The following is a 21,337-nucleotide window of genomic DNA, read 5'->3' as shown; positions in this document are numbered from 1 at the left end:
ATATTCAAGTAGATGCTGGATTCTTGATGTTCCCTCATTTTTTCAGATGTTTGTTGAGGGATATGGTTTTATGAAAGTGTGTAGTCGTAACTAAGATGACTCGCCACACTAATCAGAATGTTCTCGCATGTTTTTAGGGTCATTCTAAAATAACTGTAGAACCTTTCTGGACTTTCTTCCCTTATTTTGTGCATAATGTTTTCTCATTCCTTCCTCCTTTTCTGCCATGTCTGCCTTTGTCTCAGCCAAAGAGAGTAATCATAAAGGTAAAAGTCCATTATATCAATTACTAAACTTGCAACAATCTGATGAATACACTGTAACGTGCAACCTAAAGTGGTACATCTCAGGTTATACAAAGTAATGTGATGGTTTAGTTGTAAGACTTTGCTTCCAGTGTGCATGCAGACTGGAGTGGACAGTCAGGCCATTGAAGCACAGGGTGCTTAAATGAGCTTCAAGGACACTGAATGCAATTGCTCCCACTTTCAAAGTGACACAATGACATTTGCCAGACTTTCATGGAACTAAATGAACCAAGAAATTTGAGCAAGCATAAACTCCAGATGCAGAGCACCAATGCCTATGTTCCAGATTTACAAATGAAAGGCTTGCTATGGCAACATGGAGCTGACATTTCATGATTTTCCACTATCAGCCTTTGAGTAATAGAAAAATTTTACAGTTATCCTCTGTATTTGTGTATATCTTCAGAAACGATTGTTGTATTGCTAAATATAACAATGTAGGTTTTTATCTGGACTGACAGTTAATTTTTGATTATGTTACAAATATTCTGTTGGACTTTACATGACACTGGCAGATAATGTATGAGGTACTGATGTTTGTTTCTCATTTGAATGTAGCTGGGGACTTGGGATAATAAACAGTGAGAAATGTGTGATGTACTCTTACCTAAGTCCACTTATTCACACAGAATTTGTTGAGTAGTTTACAGAAACAGCCTATGTAACTGTTACTGCATTAATAATGTTGCAACACAAGAAGCATGGAAATCGACTAATTTTGCTATGCCTATAAGTGAATCAAAAAGCACTTTAATGCAGAAGACATTGGAAATTGTCAGTAGATAAATCAAAACCTCTGAACAGGTGTCAGATTTCTCCAAATAGTTGCTGGTATTACTAAAGCTTCATGTAAAAAATAGACAATGTTAAAATGTACGCTATATTTATGATGAAATGTGCAGTTACTACAAGTAAATATTACTGAATTCCAGGAAGAATCTCCTAAATGGGCTGAGGTTGATAGAGGTACACACAAAAACATCGTTCTTAATGTTTGTTGCTGACCTTGTCACTAGTGTTTGTATATAAAGAACAAGTACTTTTCTCAATGGGCAGTTCTGAACAGTCAAGTTACTTGTTTGAAATTGAGTTTCCACTGGCAGACTAGCACAATAATTGTGTTCCACTTCATGTATGTACCCTTTTCAGACATATTTTCAAAACGAAGATTCTTTCTGTATGCAAAATGGGGATTCTTTCTGTATAAACAATGGGTAAACATTTGTCTGAAAATTGAGATATTCTTAGGTTGAATTTGCTATGGGTATTGTGGTTTTAAAATAGATGTGATGTGTGTTACTATTTTCAATTTTGTTTGTGTGCAGAATTGTTACCAAAATTTTACTTTAAATCCTGATGGAAAATATAAGTTATTCCTCGTTTTTCAGAAGGCTGATGGATAAGAACCACCACACCACAGTCAGGCTGCTGCATTACTAACAGTTGCTCCAGTGTTGGCATGATTTTTAAAAATCATACCTGTGCACTGCAGTTTTTAATTATAAATATGATGACATGAACTCTCCAAATATTTGCTTTTTTCAGTAAATTATCTGTGATGCTCTCATATAGGTAGCAAATTAGCAGGCCTGACACAGTTGAATAAATCAGAATATTTCCTTGAAAAATATTTTTATGAGTTGAGGTTTAAAAATGCATTGAACAGGCAATTTTCCTCTAGTGACTAAGGCGGGTTGTTAGTCAAGTTTTGTGTACGCTGCTGCTATTTCTATAACTATAACAAACCATGAAGTATCATTTTCCTTTGTGGAATAGCCTGATTTGCTATTTTGTTTTCTACTACAATAATTGAATGAAAGTTAGAGATATTTCTTGAACTTGAAAGAACGAAGGTCATCAAACAGTGAACGTTAAAAATAATATGAAAAAACATTCCAGTAACTTGTACTTTGGTCAATTTTTATTTCCCATAGGAAGGAATTTTTGTTCAAACGGCTTGCACTTAGATATGACTGACTCTTCACCTTCAAAATTTTCAGACATTCTTTCACTAAGACAAATATAGAATCAGAAGAATGGTGGAGTGTATGCACAATTGTTACAAGATGTGAAAGATAATGTAAATGTTCTGGATGGAGACAAATAACAATAAAGGAACACAAGGTAATATTGGGTTTTGACTCCACAATATTTCATGAGCTGTTGGTAACAGTCAAAGGGAAAACCTAACTGCTAGCATCCTGCACATAATACTTGGATATTCGATGCGGCACCAGGCCTCTGGTGCGCTACACTTAAAATATTCTGTCAACAGCATCTGCATGGGCCAGCTACCAGAGGTCATCTGATGTGGGCAACTTTACTTATGCACACAGCATGGCAACCGCCATACCATCCACCAGCCTTCCACTTCATAACTGTCTTGCAGCAGGCACTCACACTCGTATTGTGTTCATACTTATAGTCAGAAACCGCTTATATCAGTACCTGAATAGTTTCTATGTTTGTGTCCTCATTCACAACTGTTATTTGATTGTATGTGGAAGAAGAATAAACTTTAGTTCATTGTTGGTGTGCTGTTGTTTGTGTCTTAAAGCACGATACAATGAGTGTGGTGTTCACTTTCATGTGCTTAGTCTATTTGGTTGTTCTTTCAGTTCTTCTGTTGATGGAGGCTATGCTCCAACCTCTCCTTGAGCAGTAGCAGCAGAGCAGGCACTTATGGTTGCCATCATGAACTTGTCAGCCACAATGACTGCAGGCTTCCATACTGTCAGCTTACCCATTATCCTGTCCCCCTTATGATGATGCAGCAGAGGAGTGGAAGGCTTATGGGAAGATACTTCAGCAACACATTATCGCTTTTGGTGTCTCTGAGCAAACATGTATGAGGCTTTGTTCCTTTCTCGAATTTCTCCTTGGATGTGTTCCTATGTTTAAAATTTTGTTTGGGCTGTTACAACACATGAACTTGCTTTTGACTTTCAATTAGATAAGAAGCTTATTAACATTTTTTACCCTTTTATATGATAATGCAGCGTGCTAAACTCATTCCAAACTGATATGTATTTTGAGCATTTTTAATTGCACTCCCTTTTCCTTCCGTAGAGCTGTCTGAAAAAATAATTGATAAGAATTTAGGAAATACTTGGTTGTTATAATTGAAGTGTAGCTATTCACAGTGGTCCAGTGTGGACTGTAATCATCATATGGCAGCAAAACTTCATAGATATTCTAACATGTTAATGGGGAAGTGGTTTACGCAGGAGGGGAGTTTCAATTTTGGCCACCAGGTGATAATATGAGGCTGTGAATGCAAGAAAGATAGGAATGGGACATGTGCAGAAAAGGTAAAATTAGTTAGAAAGGCATAATGCTGATTTTATTATTACCTGCTGCTTATGCAATTTGTTCATTGTGAGCATCGGAGACATTGACAAGATGCTGTATAGAGCCAGATTTGCACCTAGTTGCCAATATTGAAACAAATTTTTTTCCAGTGTAAATGAGCTCTGCATTAATGCATTAGTGTATCTACCAAGTTTCGCTACCATATGATAACAGCCCACATTGGATCTCTGGGAGTAGCTGCACTTTAATTACAACCACCTTATAGACGTAATGGAACAAAAAATTGAAACTAGATATATAATCAGAAATGTGACTGGAACAAGCTGGTAAACACAAGCAGGCACTTTATGTGCACCAGCCTAATCAGTTTTGTATCATTTTGCCAAATACTACACTTCTGCTGGCTGTGAAAAAGGCATGCCAACAAGCTTCATCTCAAGTTAAGTGATACAATGAGAATTATCACTGTCATGCTAAAACCCCTTACTTTGTCTGTTATCTAATATAGCGTCAGCAGATTTCAGACAACAATCAGTAGAGGACCAAGAATAGGATAATAAATTCAAAAGAGTAGTTCTTGAACATTCTCTGATTCAAAAAACTTTCTTGTATTCTACATACCAGGCTTAAATCCAAGAAGTCCTATGTAGTATCATAACAGTATACCTGCTTTGTGTCCTTTAGAAGACCACTGAGGAGCTAAATGGACAGCCGGCCACTGTGGCCGAGTGGTTCTAGGCACTTCAGTCCAGAACTACACGGCTGCTACGGTCGCAGGTTTGAATCCTGACTTGGGCATGGATGTGTGTAATGTCCTTAGGTTAGTTAGGTTTAAGTAGTTCTAAGTCTAGGGGACTGATGACCTCAGATGTTGAGTCCCATTGTGCTTAGAGCCATTTGAACCATTTTTTTTTTAGTTAAATGGACGTCATTACCATGACTGAACACAAATTGTTATAACAGTTTAACAATAATCAAAAATAAATATTGAACAATAGAGTTTCTAACTGCAGCCTTGCTTTTTTTAATGTGTTCCTTGACTCATTCCACATTGCTGGAAATTATCCTTAAGTTACCTGAGAGTCTACAACCTTCTTGATGTAGTGATTTCTGTTGGATATCTGAAGTTCAGGACAGTTGAGATTACCTTGCATAGTTAGTGGCACCCCAGACTGCCACAATAAGGGTTTTTCGATTTTTGTGCTGGATGGTGCACTTTGGGAGATATCTCCACTTCTACCACACAGCATACTCAGTCCAGAATGTGGTCAAAACTAAAGTGAGACTCTTGGAAAAGCAGATCCATTCCAGAAAGATCCATACTATGTATTTCTGTACGTACTTGCATGCATCGCGCTGATAAAGAATTATTTCAATGACTACTTCATTGTGGTCACAGGGAGCCGAGGACAGTCATACTAAGTTTCTGGAATGATTTTCCACAGTTAAAATATTTGGCTACTGCTCTTTCAAACCCCATTTACTTTATGAACAACATTTTTAAAATGAAGATATCTGACAGAAATCTCATTCTGACATACAGATTTAATTTGTTGGAAGTGGTGTTTCAGAGCACACTTCACTGGTGAGTGAAAGCTTAATTCTGAAACTTCTAAGTTGTAGCTGAGTCACACCCAACTATGTACTTCCTCACAGAATGGGGTATATGGAGAGTTCTGCAGTGTTTGATAAAGTAGAGAGAGGTACAGAAAGTCTGAAGCTTTGAGAGATGGAACATTACGCAGGCTTGCATGACCAAATTTGTAGATTATTTCGTGTCAAAGGCAAAGTTGCAGATTTATTCCACCTGCCACACAGTTTTTATTCATCAAGGCACTGTTAAAATTTCATGCTGTTTGGAAAATATGTTACAGACTTTTTGCCTGAATTTATGTCTTCTTTCCAAACTGAGAACAATGATAAAATTAATGTAAAAAGTGTATTTGCAGTTTGGATCATTAGTGTATAATTCTCTTAAATGTTTTGTTAGTTATGAACTTTGGTGAATATGTTTACTGCCAAGAGTCTGAGAGATGACTCAGCTGATGTTTAGTTATCTGAATACCATAAGATTTTCACACCTTAGCTCTGTAGAATAGATACTGACTTTGCCTACATTGTGAAGATTAAGAAGCCAGTGGCAGTTCCTACTAAGTTTGTTGTTAAATCCAGGGCAACATGCTATCTCCATCGTCTCTTAACAAGTAAATATAATATATTTTGAATAAGAAAAACAAACTAGGTTTCTGCTTTTCCTTCACTAGCTCTTAAGTTTTCACTTTATTTCACTTGTCATGTGCCTACTACATATTTAACTACTTCTGAATTATATACAAAATCCTCTTCTGACTAAATTTGTATGCTCATGGTCTGTTTCATAACTTTAACATTATTTATTATTAAATACAAATAAATACCAGACCAACTAATAAAACTGCTACGAGTACAGCTCACCACTGCTTGCCTTAAGGTGGCAACATTCCCAGTGCTGCCAAGAGTGTGCACTGTGTCAGCCTCTAACAATAGATAATGCAAGGTATTAAGTGAAAAGTAAAGATGGATGGAAGAGAGAGAAATGAAAATGGGATCCAAATGATATCCCATTTCTTTGAATCCTCATCATCTCTTTAGTCGATCTCTATTCTTGATCTTTGCAATCATATAACAATGATCATTGTCTGATACTTCTATCTTCAGAGACAGTATCCAATACCAGGCTTTACCTAATGTATGCCCTCTCTCTTTTTCTCTCTCACTAATGGTGGAAAATCCATGATGGAATGGTGACAGTATTATGAAAAGGATAGATTGCTAATCATCATATTGCAGAGTTGTTGATTCACAGATAGGCACAACAAAAAGATTGTTAAATGAGTAAGCTTTCAGAGCCAAGAAACCTTCTGTTGAATTAAACAAAACTCTCTCTCTCTCTCTCTCTCTCTCTTCATGTAAACACAACTCACCCACACACAACCAGTCTATGACTGCCGAGGTCAGACTGTGAGCAGCTGTGCATGGTGGGAGAAATTATCTGGGTGATGGGGTAGGGAACAGGCTAGGGTGGGTATATGAATTTTGGTTTACTTGTGTCATAATGTACATTATCTAAAGCATTTGGTTCAGGTGCAGGAGAGATGTCAAAATTGAGGTACAATTTCACCATTAATATAGAACAGCTGATGTTAACAAACAGCATCATGATAATGATACAATTTTGTTATGTATACGCATAATAAAATCTAACATATAATTACCCATTGCTCAAATCATTTCATCCTCTATGAATTCTTCTACTGAATAGTAGCATCTCTCCCACAGAGTCTGCCGTAGCATTGTTTTTAAAACATCTGGCTTCATATTAAATGTATTTTTGCCCATTAACTTCATACATATTGTCATCCCCAAATACAGGACTCGCATTTGGGAGGACGACGGTTCAATCCCGCGTCTGGCCATCCTGATTTAGGTTTTCCGTGATTTCCCTAAATCGCTCCAGGCAAATGCCGGGATCGTTCCTTTCAAAGGGCACAGCCGACTTCCTTTCCGATCCTTCCCTAATCCGATGAGACCGATGACCTCGCTGTCTGGTCTCCTTCCCCAAAACAACCCAACCACAACCCAAATACTGTGGAGTCTGTGCATATAATTTCAACTGATTTGTGGGTAGCACAAAATTATTTTTAGTCTGCTGTGTAGGAAGATTATAATTTCATAAATGTATGTGGAGGAGACAGTTAGGACTTGCAGTTTCCAAAATAATGGGCTACAAGACTCTGTTTGCTGTGCAGTACAGATGTATCTGACAATTTTCTTTTGCAGTTTCAGTATTCAAAATACAGTACTGGAACTTCCCTAGAAAATTATACCATATCTAATAACAGATTCAAAATAACTATGATAAGCAATTTTTTGTGTACTTAAGTCAGTGGAATTTGCTAGTATTTGCATTGCATATGCAAAACTGCTTAGTTTATTTGTTAGGAAGTCAATATGTGTATTCCAGCTTAAGTTCTTGTCTACATTTAGTCCCAGGAATTTGACCATGTTCTGGTTTTGAAATGAACCGTTCACTTTCAACCCATTTAACTGGAACCAGTTTTCTAAGGTATCTAGTGTGCTTATGATGGAGCTCGGAATTTTTTCTACATTGTCATCTTCAGTTAAAACAGAAGTATCATCTGCAAACAGAACTGACGGGAATTTGTATTTAAGGGTAAGTCATTTACATAGAATTGGAACTGGACTGGCCTCAAAATGGAACCTGGAGACTGTACTCCATTTACAATAATAATTCACTGCATTTGGGGTGATAGTTGCCCTTTGTTTTCTTTTGCATAAGTGTGGTGTGAGCTAATTTAGCGCATTGTACTTAATCTCATATTTGTCTAATTTGTAGATAACCAAGTCATTGCTCACAGAGTCAAATGCTTTTGTGAGATCACAGAAAGTACCTGCAACTTTACTCCTCTGAGCCAATGAATTGCATATCTTTTCATTAAAGTTATTAATTGTGTCCAGAGTGTTTCCTGGTTGAAATACAATTTGGTTACTTATAATAGTATCATTTTTTACAATAAAATTTTTGATCTGGTTTGCAGCTATTTCCTCTAACACTTTTGACAGAACTGGAAGAATAGAAATAGGACAATAGTTTCCCATGTCTTCCCTCGACATTTTCTTGAACAGAGGTCTGACTTCAGTATACTTTAAAATACCAGGAAAGCATCCCTGTTAAAAAAAATTTGTTGAATATTTTAGTTAGGGGAGGTGCTTTGTCACACACTGTTTTAATAACTTTAGTGGGTATCCCATCCCACCCAGCAGAGCTCTTACTTTTTAATGATAGTATAACATTTTACACATCCTTTAGTGTGACTTTTTTACAATCCATAAAATACTCAGATTCTTGGTGGAGTCCAAAGGAATTTACATTACTCTGCTACATCGCCATCTGACTTTGCCACATTTATGAATAATTCATTTGAACACACTGATATTTGAGCTGGGTTTACAATAAAGCTATTGTCTATTTTAAACCTAAATATTTCATCGCTGCTAACTCTAACATGTAATGCTGATTTGACAATGGACCACACAGCTTTTGTTTTATGTTTTACAATGAACTTATTGTTTGCCACTTGTTTGGCTACCTTCACAACTTTTTTTAAAACATAACTTTATAATGACAAACATACTCAGTAAAATGTCTGTTTTGTTATTATATTTTAGTTCACTGTGGAGTTCCGTCTTCCTGGCACTAGAAATTTTTATTCCCTGCATTATCCATTTAAGTTTATTAATCATTTTGTTAAATGTGATTCTAAGTGGAAAAGTTTCATTAAAAATTTCAAGAAAGCTAGTAAAAAATTGTTAAAGTTATTACTAATCGAAATACAGCTGTTATAAGGCCATTCAACCTCCCAACTTATTTCTAAATGTAATTGAATTTTTTTCATTGAAGTTCCTTTTTGTATGGCTTTTGTTGCGTGAAACTTCTTTGTTGATTATATAATTAATATTATCAATATAAGTAGCTGACTGTTCATTTAATCTAGTGGGTTGCATGAAGATTATTTTGAAGCTAATGTTTTCTTTTTCAGTCAGTGAATTTGGACACGCCATTGCTTTCAAGTATGACATTAATTAATGAAGTCAGCAGCTATTACTACCTTTTTCCTTTTTTCTTTACTGAGCTTTTCAAGCAGGCAATGAAATTTCACCAGAAAAGCTTCACTTGTAGCCTTCTCTGGTACTCTATAAATAGAAACTACTATAATTTTTAGTTCCCTCAACTCGATACAGCACTTTCAAATATACACTCTTCATTCAAATGGTTAAAATCATTTCCTATTTCATATTTTATATCAGGATGAGTAATTATGCAAGAACCCCTATGTGATTTCTCTCACCTACAAAAGCTGTTGCTAATTCAAAATTTTCAATTTTATTAAGAATTTTAATATTGCCACATGTAAGCCAATGTTCATTGATTCTAGACATTTTGTACAGGTTACTGGCAGATCAAATTAAATTTCTTGGGGAGGGATAGCAGGGCAGGGGTGGGGGATGGTAAAGTACTGCTTGTGGGAGCACACAGGGACAAAGTGGAGAGAGGGTAGGGCAGTTAGATGCATTCAGTTGATTAAATATATATGGCACTGAGAGTTCCCTTCTGCGCAATTCAGAAAAGCTGCACTTTACTGTCCCCTTACACCTACCCTGCTATCTCCCTCCTCCACACCCCAGCCTCCCCCCCCCCTCTGTCCCCCAGATTACTTCTTACCATGCATAGCTGCTTGTTGCAGTCTGGCCTTGGCACCCAAGGGCTGTGGTCATGTGTGTGTGAGTTGTGTGTGTGAATGTGTGTATGTATGTTGTCTACCTTGGAAGAAAGGCTTTTGGCTGAATGCTTGCTCATTTTGCTGTGCCTGTCTGCAACTCAACATCTCCACTATATGGTGAGAAGCAATCTATCCTTTTCATAATGTTGTCTCTTTCTCTAATTGTGTGCACTTATCATGATGCCAACTGAGGAGCTACTAGAGTGAGAAGTAGTGGCTCAAAGGATTAAATAACTGACAATGAACAGGATAGTGGTGTGCTGACCCCATGGCCCTTCATACCACATCTAAATGATACCACTGGTAGGCAAAGAAACAGTAGCCAATCAGTATTGAAAGGCCTGTAAGGGCCAGTATGTGGAGCTGGTTATGTCATGAGACTATCAGATAACTAAGTGTGGGAACATATCAGATAACTAAGTGTGGGAACATCCTGCAATTCATTTTGTTGACTGCCACTGTAAAATCCCTCTCTAATGTCATCTACTCCAGTGTAGAACTCTGCATATTAGATTACATACGTCATGCACAAAGTAGAAAGAACTGAAATGAAATAAATTGTTTTTCTGTGGCTTACTACAATTTCTTGAGAGTTAAAATGATTCACTTGCTTCTCACATATTCTAAATTTAATTAGCACTTTCACCAATATTCTTTGAGTAATCATTGATCATTTGAAAAATTTGCATTACGGCCAACAAGAACACCTGAAAAATATTGCCATCTGGTTTGTTTGCCACAGGCAAACAAATGATTATGTATAAGTATTATTTTATTGTGGTTCTATCCATGTTTATTAAATAAACTTAGAATTAATGTCTTCATTGGATCTGATAAATAGAACTATTCCAAACAAGGCAAGCTAGAAAAAAATATTCCATAATATCCTTGCTACATTAAAGAGAGGCCATCACATCCTTTTTGTGAGTACGTCTCCAAATCAGAATTAGATAACTGAGTTAAAGAAATGTTTTACAGCTAAGTTAACCAATGATTTAAAATAAGACAAATGCCCTATATTGCCAGTACAATATTTCAGATCTTCACTTATATTACCGAGAATCCAGTGTAGGCTTTCGTGACCCATGTGTATTTTCATTAAAAGTTTTGGCTGATGTATAAAACAATTCACTGACATTTCATCCCCCTCTGTGGCAGACATCTACAGGGAGAGTGGTAGCTATTTGCTGATTAATTTCTGAAGATGCCTCTCACACATGGAGACCAAATTTCAATGAATAGTTTTACACATCAACCATGGCCTCTCAGCTCAGAAGTACTGAAGTGCTTAGAATCATTGTAGTAAATTTGTTCTCCTTTCAAGAAATCATTAGAAAGTTGACAGTTAGGGAAAAAAGCATAAAAACTAAAACATCTGTTTGACTTTTTATTTGTTTTTCTCTTGTCATGTATAAAATCAATTATTACAATACTCTTCCATATTTGTAAAAAGACAAAATAATTACAGTGAGGAATTTTATTAAAATGTATTGTGAACTGTTCAGCATAAACTGTTGTAATAATAAAAATGCAGCAATTCACCAGGCAAGTAATTCCTGGGTATATCTCTCAAAATTGATAACATTGTTTCTTTCTTATACACTTTCTTAAAATACAGGTGTTCACATTTGGTATATTACTTAATTTTTATATAGATATATATCATTTGCTTATTTAAATATAATAAATACTGTTAGGTGCCAGATAAAATTCATTTTAAAAAGTCTCTTGCGAAGGAAAAATCATATTTACTGTCATATAGGCCTACATGCTGTGTTTTATCCTGACAGTACAACTGTAAGTTTGATGTAACAGAAAGACACACCCATGATCTACAAGTCACTGGGAAAAAATTAAGTGAAAATCAAGAACACTTTTGTTTTTTGCTAAGCTAACTAAAGATATCTTACAAAAGCTTGAATTCTCATTTTACTCTATTTGACACTTCATTGTAAATCACATTTTGAAATGAAATGTGTTTGATTTTCCCATGTTCAAGTGAAGGCAACTGCAAGTGAAGTGGAAGACTGTGCACATCTGTCAGGTGCATTCATTTAGAAACAAAATAATACGAAACTTATTCAAAGTTATATTCAAAGTTATATTCAGTAGCACTGGTTGCATTTGTGGGTTACACTATATTATGTAACAGTGTTTGTCCCCATTTTAAAATCTACTTAAGAAATTTTTCAACAATAGCTGTCACACCATAGTAGGCGTCCAGGATGGTAGGCAAAAGGGATCACTCATCCCTCCTGGAATCGGGGGTACAGAATTCTCACACAGGCTGTTCATGGGAAAGCATGCCTATTCTTTGGCACAGTGGTGATTTCAGCATTGTCCTACATTCAAGTGAATGTAAAGTTTTACAGAACATTGCCTAAGAAGTCCCCAAGATGTCCTGTCCCTTCCAACATATAGCCATTATTGGTCTCCAGAAATATATCATTCCAATATGCTGGCAAACTAATTTCAGTGCCTATACGTAGCATAAAATTAACATAGCTGCAATGTACATGCACAACATTCATACCCAATTACCACAAAGCTGACCCCTTCTCCTACTGCCCATCTTAAACACAACAGTAGTTTATCATTTGACTGTGGTCAAGAAAGACCTGTCATTAGATGCTGATACCACATTCAGTCACACAATCACAGAGCAACTGTAGTAGACACTCAACATTACGGTCTTGTTGTCTGTTGCTGTGTTTATCTTTAGCTCGTCTGTGGACTAAAATGCGCCATTTGGAAGGAGAAAATACCATTTTATGCAGCATAAGAGGGGAAACATTGAGGAAAGTCAAGATCAAAAAGATCTTCACTTTAAGAAGTGGGACCTTCTCAACCTCCCTAGTGGTGGAACACAGCATAACAGGTAGTCATAGTGCTACAAATTCAGAAGTCCAGTTGTGAATTAGCACAATACTGCATCAAGCTAGGGGACAAAGGTTATCTTGGTTCAGTCCTAAGCTGATTAAAGTAGACTGTACTGGGAAATTTGTGACTATTTTGGGAGGTTTCCTACATTCACTTCATCGAATGCTGGAACTGGGTTACACTTCATTCAAACCCACAGCTTTTAAAACATGTTTCATTAGACGTTTATTACAGCAGTCGACTTCAAAAAATGAAAGGTATGACAGTAATGCAGTAAATGCATTAACATGGCCAGATGTGAAGTTTTGTAAGCAAACAAAGGTTCCTAAATTGAATAAACAAGGCAGTTTTTTGGTTATTTTTGCTAATAGTCAGCAAGAGTTTCTCAAGTTTTCTGATATAAAACAATGGCCATCTTGCACCCTCTTGCATAAATTTATGTGGATGCCCATGCACACAATACACTTTAGACCATATAGTATTTGTTACAGTTTACTTCACAGAAGTTATCTTTCTACCTATATGAGCTAAGTTTTAAGAAAATATGGCACATCTTTTGTAAATGTTAAAAGATGTTTCTTGTTTTCATTTTTAGAGAGAAGCGGTGGGCACTGAAAGAAGGCTGGTGAAAAAGTGAGACTTAAGTGGAGAAGACAGTTATATATCACCAATAAAGTACGGGAGAATTGATAAAACTGAGTTAGTTTACACAAAATTAGCGTAATCTTAGAGAGATTCTAAAATCTCAGTACATATTTTTTGTGAGAGGTAAGCAGTTTCTGAATTAACAGTGTCTGTAATTCAGTGATCTCTATGCTACCTGGATGAAGATTATTAGTCCTGCAGCATATAACTTACATGTGCTTGGAAATTCATGTCATCTGCAATGCCCTCTATGTTGTAGTTGGGCGGAAAGTTTCCATCAGGCTGTAGGTGATTAAGGATTATTTACTTATTTCTGGTTACAAGCCTTATGTCTAGAACTCTAACAGGTACTTATTAGATCAGTACAAGATCACAATACTTCGTTAGAAGATGGCTATATAACTAGAATAATTCCTTTATTCACATTGGCTACAAATTTAATACTCTCTTGTTGGTTTTGTTGCTGCAAATGGTAGCACAAAATTTAGTGCTTCAAACATATTTCATGACCATTTTATCTTTACTGTGCATAATCTGCAAGAAATTAACAAGTGCTTTCAACACTATTCCCAAAACTCATTATCTAAGTGAGTACATGAAGCTTTGTTGCTAAATTAAATCACAGGTACTCTTGCCAAAATGTCAAAATTTAATATCCTGTTGTGCAAAATAAGTTGTCACACTTATAGTACGTAACAACTCAAATGATTGGGGGTAAAGGATCACTTCAGGTGCCAAGTTAAGTAAAAATATATTTCACTTTAGACTGAGAAGTAGCTGCAATGCATATTTTAATATCACTTTATACCTAATGGGTACCTACTGTGTTCTTAGCAATTTTTATAATCAATGTTGGCGTATCTCAGCAAAGAATGCCAACTTTGTTCAAGAGGTGTCTACATTGCTTATGACCCATGATTTTATGAATTACAGATATTTAAAAGTTTGGCTTGTACAGCACCAAATGCTTTGATTTCTATTGCATCTCACGCGATTGTTTTATATGATGATATATGAGTATAGCATAAGTGAAATAGAGGGAATTTTTTAATCAGCTTGACAATCTATAGATTACCATAAAGTTTTGAAATGATACAGCAGAACTACCATCATTTTTGCACTAGTTTTGAAACAGTTAATTTTGTTCTTCTCCAGGAACCTGAAACATCTGCTTTACTAGGTTCATGTGAGCGCAAAATTGGAAAGAGTTTTCTTTTACATTTTGTAACACATGGTGGCTGCCTTGTTGTAGTTAGCCACAAAACTAAGTACAATTGTGTTACACCAGCCTGCTCAGATGGCTGTAGTTCGACATCCAGCTTAGGGAGAGATCACTGCTGTAATTACAAAGAGGCATAATGACATCCAGAAATTAAGATACAGCAGATTATCAAACAATAAAACTTCAGTAGTAATGATAGCAAATGTGTATAAAAATAAATATTTGTTATGTATTTTAATTAAGGCTGTTTTGGGAAACTGCAGAAAATATTTCAGCTATGCTGATTTCATCACTTAGCATATTTCTGTTATGATGATTACTTCATTAACCACCGTTTATTACAAATCTCCTGGTGCTTTTGTCCATATGTGGAACATCAGCTACTCATGTTTATTAGGCTTCCCTGTAAAATTTTACATCTGGTGTTACCTGCAACACACAACCATTTCTGTTATGTTGTTATTTGTTTCTAGTAGAATTTACATATCATAAAACACATTATATGACCTGCTATTTAAAATGCACACACTTCTTAGTCTGCAGGTATGACACAGCAAATATAATCCAAAAAACTATACTGAAGTCATTAATATAAACTTTCTTGAAATATAATAATATTTCTGCCAAGACTGTGTATTTTTGTTGTTTAAACCACTATTGTCATATTTTGGCTATACATACATTTTCCTGAGCATAAACTGGTGAATATCTAACATGTTACACCCAAATGATTGGCATCAATTCTTGTTGATGTATCACACAATTGGTAAACAAATAATCATGAGCTCTACACAACTGAGCACAGTACATGTCCTAACTCATGCTGAGACAGGATGTGTGTCAGATTAACTCATCCTTTCTTTTAGTCAAGTTGTGCCATAAATTTCTTATCTCCCAATCAATTCAGAACATCTTCAGTAGTTATCTGATCTATATACCTAATCTTCGTCATTCTTCTATAGTACCACATTTCAAGCAATTTATTCTGTTCTTGTCAAACTGTTTATCATCCTTTTATTTTATACATGGATAAACTCCAGACTTGTATGTTCTGAAAAAGACTTTCATTGTATTTTTGACCCAATACACTTTTGTTGAATATTTATGTAATTTACTTAAGCTTTCCAAAGTGTATAGATACTCAAACTCTGCTAAATATGAAGTTGCTTGACTATAATTTCTCTCTTCATTCAATGTAAATTTCTTCTCATAAAATTATTTTTTTCAGCATTCAAAGAGGAAACTATATAATAATATATTACACCCACCAAGCGGTGGTAGGAGAACACATGTATAAAAAAGTTTTTACATATGCAAGCTTTTGTTGCCACTGGTTTCTTCTTCCAGCAGAAAGGACTGGAGAGGTTTGGAAGGGGCAGAGTGTAGAAAAATCACCCTGAACCCCAGGTCAGGGGAGACTTACCGTACAGGATGAGAGTGAAAGACTAATCGTAGGGGACTGCAGTGGATGAGATTTGAAAACCTGAGAGCTTAAAGATGGAAGACAGGGTAATAAGCAAGCCAGAGATTACTGTTAAAACTTTGTGCATGAGTTAGTAAGAGTGAAAAGCTAAGTGCACTGTGTGCAACAGAGGTGGGAGAGGAATGGTGAAAAATAGACAGATCAGAAAATGAAGCACATAGAAAACTAAAATAGAGTGAACAAAGGAGATGCAGAGATGGAAGAAATTAATATAAATTAAGGCCAGGTGTGTGGTGAAAACCAAGGACGTGGTGTAGTGCTGGTTCCCACCTGCGGAGTTGTGAGAAAGTGGTGTCTGGGGGAAGAATCCACATGGCATGTGTGGCGAAATAGGCACTGAGGTCATGACTGTCATGTTCTGGAGCATGCTCTGCAACAGGATATTGTGAATTGCTGGTATACACCCTCTGTCTATGCCCATTCACCCTAACTGATAACTTGGTGATAGTCATGCCAACGAGGTCACACAAAATTTAAGAGTTTACAAAAAGTGTTGGCTAATGAGATGTGAAGGGAGAGTGTATTTGTTGGAGTAGATAACAAACTCAAATCCACTGAGATAGTAATGTAGCTTCAGTCAAGATAATGAGTATCAGGGATGGGCATAGACTTCTTATTAGATCCTGCTGTCAACCAGCAGAATTACCCTTAGACTTAACAGAAAACATCAGTTCACTGGTACATAGCCTCCCCAATCATACTGCCATTGTCAGAAGAGAGACTAGTCTTCCAACAACCAATTGAGATAGTTAGTTTTGTTAATGGTGCATGCGACAAGACACCCTGTGAAACATTACTAAATGCCTTCTCTGAAAGCTATCGAGATCAAATAGTTTAAAACCCTGCTATATAGGCTCTGTTGGCAACAAATAGATCTTACTTCTTTGAGAATATCCATAATGAAACTGGTTTCAGTGATCTTGAGGTAGTTGTAGCTATAATAATCACTAAAGTACAAAGGGCAAGTAAAACAAGTAGAAAAATTTATATATTCAGCAGCAATGTAGAGAAGGATTGTTTGCTACTTACTGTAAGGATGACATCTTAAATGGCAGACAGGCACAATTAAAAGACACTTACACATAAGACTTTACCCATCATCATAAAAAGAAAGAGGAACACTCCAGCAGCTCAGATCAAAATACATTTCGGTTCAAGCTTCTGAAGCTGGTGGTCATGTGTGCATGAGGTGCGCTTGCCTGTATGAATGAACGGTGTGTGTTTCTTTTCCTTTTTCTGATGAAGGCTGTGGCTGAAAGCTTTTGTTTAAGTTTCTTTTAATCTATCTACAACTTAATGTGTCATCTTTACATAAGCAGCAATCTATCTTTTCCTACGTTGTTGATAACCCAACCTGGAGTTTACATTTCAAAACACTAGATAAAAGAGGCAGTAGTGTCATATCTCAATGAGGAACTTAAAGCATTTAGCTCTGCATGCAGAAGAACTGTGGCTCAAGTTCAAACGAATAGTTGACCGTGCACTGCCTACATATGTAGCTAGTAGAACAGTTCATGTTGGGGGACCTTTCCATCATAATGCAGTTACTGTACAGAAACCTCTAAGGAAACAGAGACTACTGTATAATAGGTGTAAAACAAACCATAGGGCTACAGATAAAGAAATGTTGAATTAAACACGTTTAGCTGTCAAGAGGGCAATGCGTAAAGCTTTCAATGGCTATTATAGCAGAATATCATCAAAAGACCTCTCACAAAACTTTAAGAAATTCTGCTCTTATGTAAATGACTGTTAGAGGTACCACAGTCAGTATCCAGACACTCATGCATGAGAAAATAATTAAAACTGAGGATAGCAAAGCCAAACTCAGTTATCAAATATTCATTTACAGATGAACATTCAGGAATATTGCCCCAATTTAATTCTTGTACCTTTGAGAAAATGAGTGAAATTGATACTTGTGTCAGTGGCATTGAGAAACAGTTGACTCCATTAAAACTGAATGAACCCCAGAATCTGATGTCTGACATGTCATCCTGAAAGCCATGGATCAATGCAGTCTGGTAGATGCCAGTATTTCTGATAATCATTTGGCTCTAACAATGGAAAATCTAGAATGGAATCATGACAAAACTATGAAATGGATAGATTGCTACTCACCGTATAGTGGAGACACTGAGTTGCAGACAGGCACAATGAAAGAACTACTAAAAACATAAGCTTCTGACCAGAAGGCCTTTTTCTGAAATAGACAACACACACACATGCACACACGTGGTCACACACGCATCCACACACACACGCACACACACGCACGCACACGTGCGTGCCCCCCCCCCCCCCCCCCCCCCCCAAACACACACATATATTCATGCAAACACAGCTCGCACACTCATGACCACCATCTCTGGCAGCCAAGGCCATCCAGAAACAGTGGTCACGCGTGAGTGGGCTGCATTTGCATGAATGTGTGTGTATCTGTATTGTCTACTTCAGAAGAAGACCTTCTGGCCAAAAGCTTATGTGTCTAGTGCTCTTTTAGTTGTGCCTGTCTATGACTCAACATTTTCACTGTATGCTGAGTAGCAATTTGTCCTTTTCATAGTATAATCATTTGACTCAGTAACACAATACAATTATTATCAAAAGATGATTGAATGCTGTATCTAGGGAAAGTGTATTGAGTATTTCTTGGTGTGGAAAACACAGTATGTTATCTTGTATGGAGGATCATCAACAGATGTTGAAGTAGATATAAGAGTGCCCCACAGAAGAGTGCTGGAAACTCTGCAGTTCATGTTGTACATCAATGACCTTGCAGACAATAGTAGTAATAACCTCAGATTTTTCACAGATGATGCAGTTATCTATAATGAAATACCGCCTGAAAAGTTCTGAACAAAGATTGACTCAGATTGTTATAAATTTCAGATTTGTGAAAAAATTTGCGACCTCTTCTAAGTTCTCATAAATGTAAATTTGTGCACTTCACAAAATGAAAGGTTGTAGTATCTATGACTGCAGTATCAATGAGTCATAATTGGAATCAATCCCTTCATAAAAATTCCTGGGTGTAACAGTTTGTTGGGACATGAAATAAACAGATCACTTAGGCTTAAGTGTAGGTAAAGCTGACAGCAGACCTCATTTCAGTAATAGAATATTGGGAAAATGCAATCGTCTACAAAGGAGATAGCTTACGAGACACTTTATCACCCCATCCTGGAATATTGCTCAGGTGTGTGGGACTTGTACCAAGTACGACTAACAAGGTATATTGAGCATATATGGAGACTGGTAGGATTAATGGTCAAAGGTTTGTTTGATCCATGGGACAGCATCACTGTGATGCTGAAGAAACTAAACAGACAGACACCTGAAGACATAACAGATTATGCAGAAAAAGCTTACATACAAAGTTACAAGACCCAGCTTTAAATGCTGAATCTCAAAATATACTACAACCTTCCATTTATCACTCCCATAAGGGTCATGAGGATGAGATGAGATTAAATACAGTGTACACAAAGGTGTTTAAACAGTCTTTCTTCCCCTACTCCATACATAAATGGCACTCTGAGAAGCCATGATAACTTGTATAATGGGAAGTGCCCTCTGGCTTGCATTTACAGTTGTTTTCAGAGTAGATATAATCTCATGAATCCCTTCTAATGGAAAAGTCAAGAAATATTAATTATAGTCTATAGCCAGTTACAAATAGACCTCAGGCAGGAAATAGAAAATTTTCACGTATTAAAAAACACAGTAAAAGAGTATCTTAATAGCCACTCCTCCTACAAATGATCACAATATTTGGACTCAAGAACATAAATTCTTTGTGTGTGTGTGTGTGTGTGTGTGTATGTGTGTGTGTGTGTGTGTGTGTGTTTGGGGCTTACGGGCACTCAACGTTGAGGTCATCAGCGCCCTGACACACATAAGAAACAAATGTGGACAAATTTAGTAAAATGGAAGCATACACGCAAAGAAAGCGGGGAAAAGATGAAAAATAAAACATACAAAAAATGAGAAAGGAGCATCTAGTATGCCACAGGAAATTGTCACTGGCTGGCCACTTCTATAAAATATGGGCGAGCCGGTCACCCTCTGAACAAATTAAGACCCTCTCCCTAAAATCTTGGTAAAAACATTGGACAAGTCACAGAACTTTAAAACTTTAACACATTCATTTGAGTATTTCCTAAAAGAGATGGCAGATCCGCCAGCAAGTCAGCCGCAGCCCGCTGGTCAGAAAATAAAACACAGTCCAATGAAACATGGTGCAACAGGTGTTGATGTGGTCAGCAAATAGTGGGCTGTGTTACATTACATAAATGCTTCGTTTGAAGTATTAGATAAAAACAGCAACTGGATAGTGTAAGAGAGGGAGCAGTGACTTTTCAAAGTGGCTGTTTATTCTTATTATACATGAATACACATAAAATAATTTATAAGCAATTCCCATAATTATCAGTGTAACAAGATTAACATTAATCATAATTTGTTACTAGTGGCACTTACAGAAGTGGCTGCTTCTGCTGCTGTTGTTGTTACTTCAGTCCAAAGATTTATTTGATGCAGCTCTCCACACTAGTCTATCTTATTGAAGTCTCTTCGTATCTGTATGATTAGTGAACCCTACATCCTTTTAAACCTGCTTACTGTAGATGGTTTTTGGAGAACTTTATGGCTTGGCCAAATATAAGTGCTATGACGGGGCCGGAGAGCTACAGCAATGACCTCAAGAGAACTTAAGGTAACTCAGTCTTGTGTTGCTCTGTAGTAACTAGTTTGACAGGCAGCCAGCTTTCCGTCACAGGATCAGATGGATTGTCCTGCATTTAAAAGCTCCTGTGTCAGTGTCTCTTTTTTTTTTCCTTTCTAGTGACTTAAGAGAGTCTGTTTTTCGGCTCTGATGGAGCATTAGTTGTTAAATGGCTTTCCCTGCATTTAATACCTCATGTGTTGCAGTCTCTTTTTGCCTTTGCTAGTCAGTTTGGAGAGTTCGCTTTTCATCTCTGATTAATCCTATGTTATTAAATTTACAATGCCACAGACCAGCACAATAATCAATATATTTTCCCATGCAAAAATCCTAGTTGTTAGCAAACAAAGTCAAAATAGTATTGCACTATGCATTTCTGTAGGTACTAACTGTTGGTTGTAATCACTACCAGACAGCATT

The 21,337-nt window shown here is 36.6% G+C and overlaps 1 protein-coding gene across 3 annotated transcripts in view; it reads right to left on the bottom strand.

Annotated features, from left to right (window-relative positions):
* Positions 1–11,366: 11,366 nt before the first annotated feature.
* The window catches only part of LOC124789319 (progestin and adipoQ receptor family member 4), a 184,014-nt gene continuing 174,043 nt past the window's right edge, over positions 11,367–21,337 (bottom strand). For all 3 annotated transcript variants that reach the window (XM_047256638.1, XM_047256645.1, XM_047256652.1), the window contains one exon: positions 11,367–15,137. Coding sequence is in view for 1 of the 3 variants with exons in the window: in XM_047256652.1 (XP_047112608.1) it covers positions 15,102–15,137 (36 nt within the window). In the remaining 2 variants the exon portion in view is untranslated. The remainder of the gene's footprint in view (positions 15,138–21,337) is intronic.

Source organism: Schistocerca piceifrons, chromosome 1 (genome assembly GCF_021461385.2).
Source record: "Schistocerca piceifrons isolate TAMUIC-IGC-003096 chromosome 1, iqSchPice1.1, whole genome shotgun sequence".
Classification (NCBI taxonomy): Eukaryota; Metazoa; Arthropoda; class Insecta; order Orthoptera; family Acrididae; genus Schistocerca; species Schistocerca piceifrons.
Note: the sequence above shows the minus strand (reverse complement) of the source record. Positions and strands in the feature narration are given on the sequence as shown.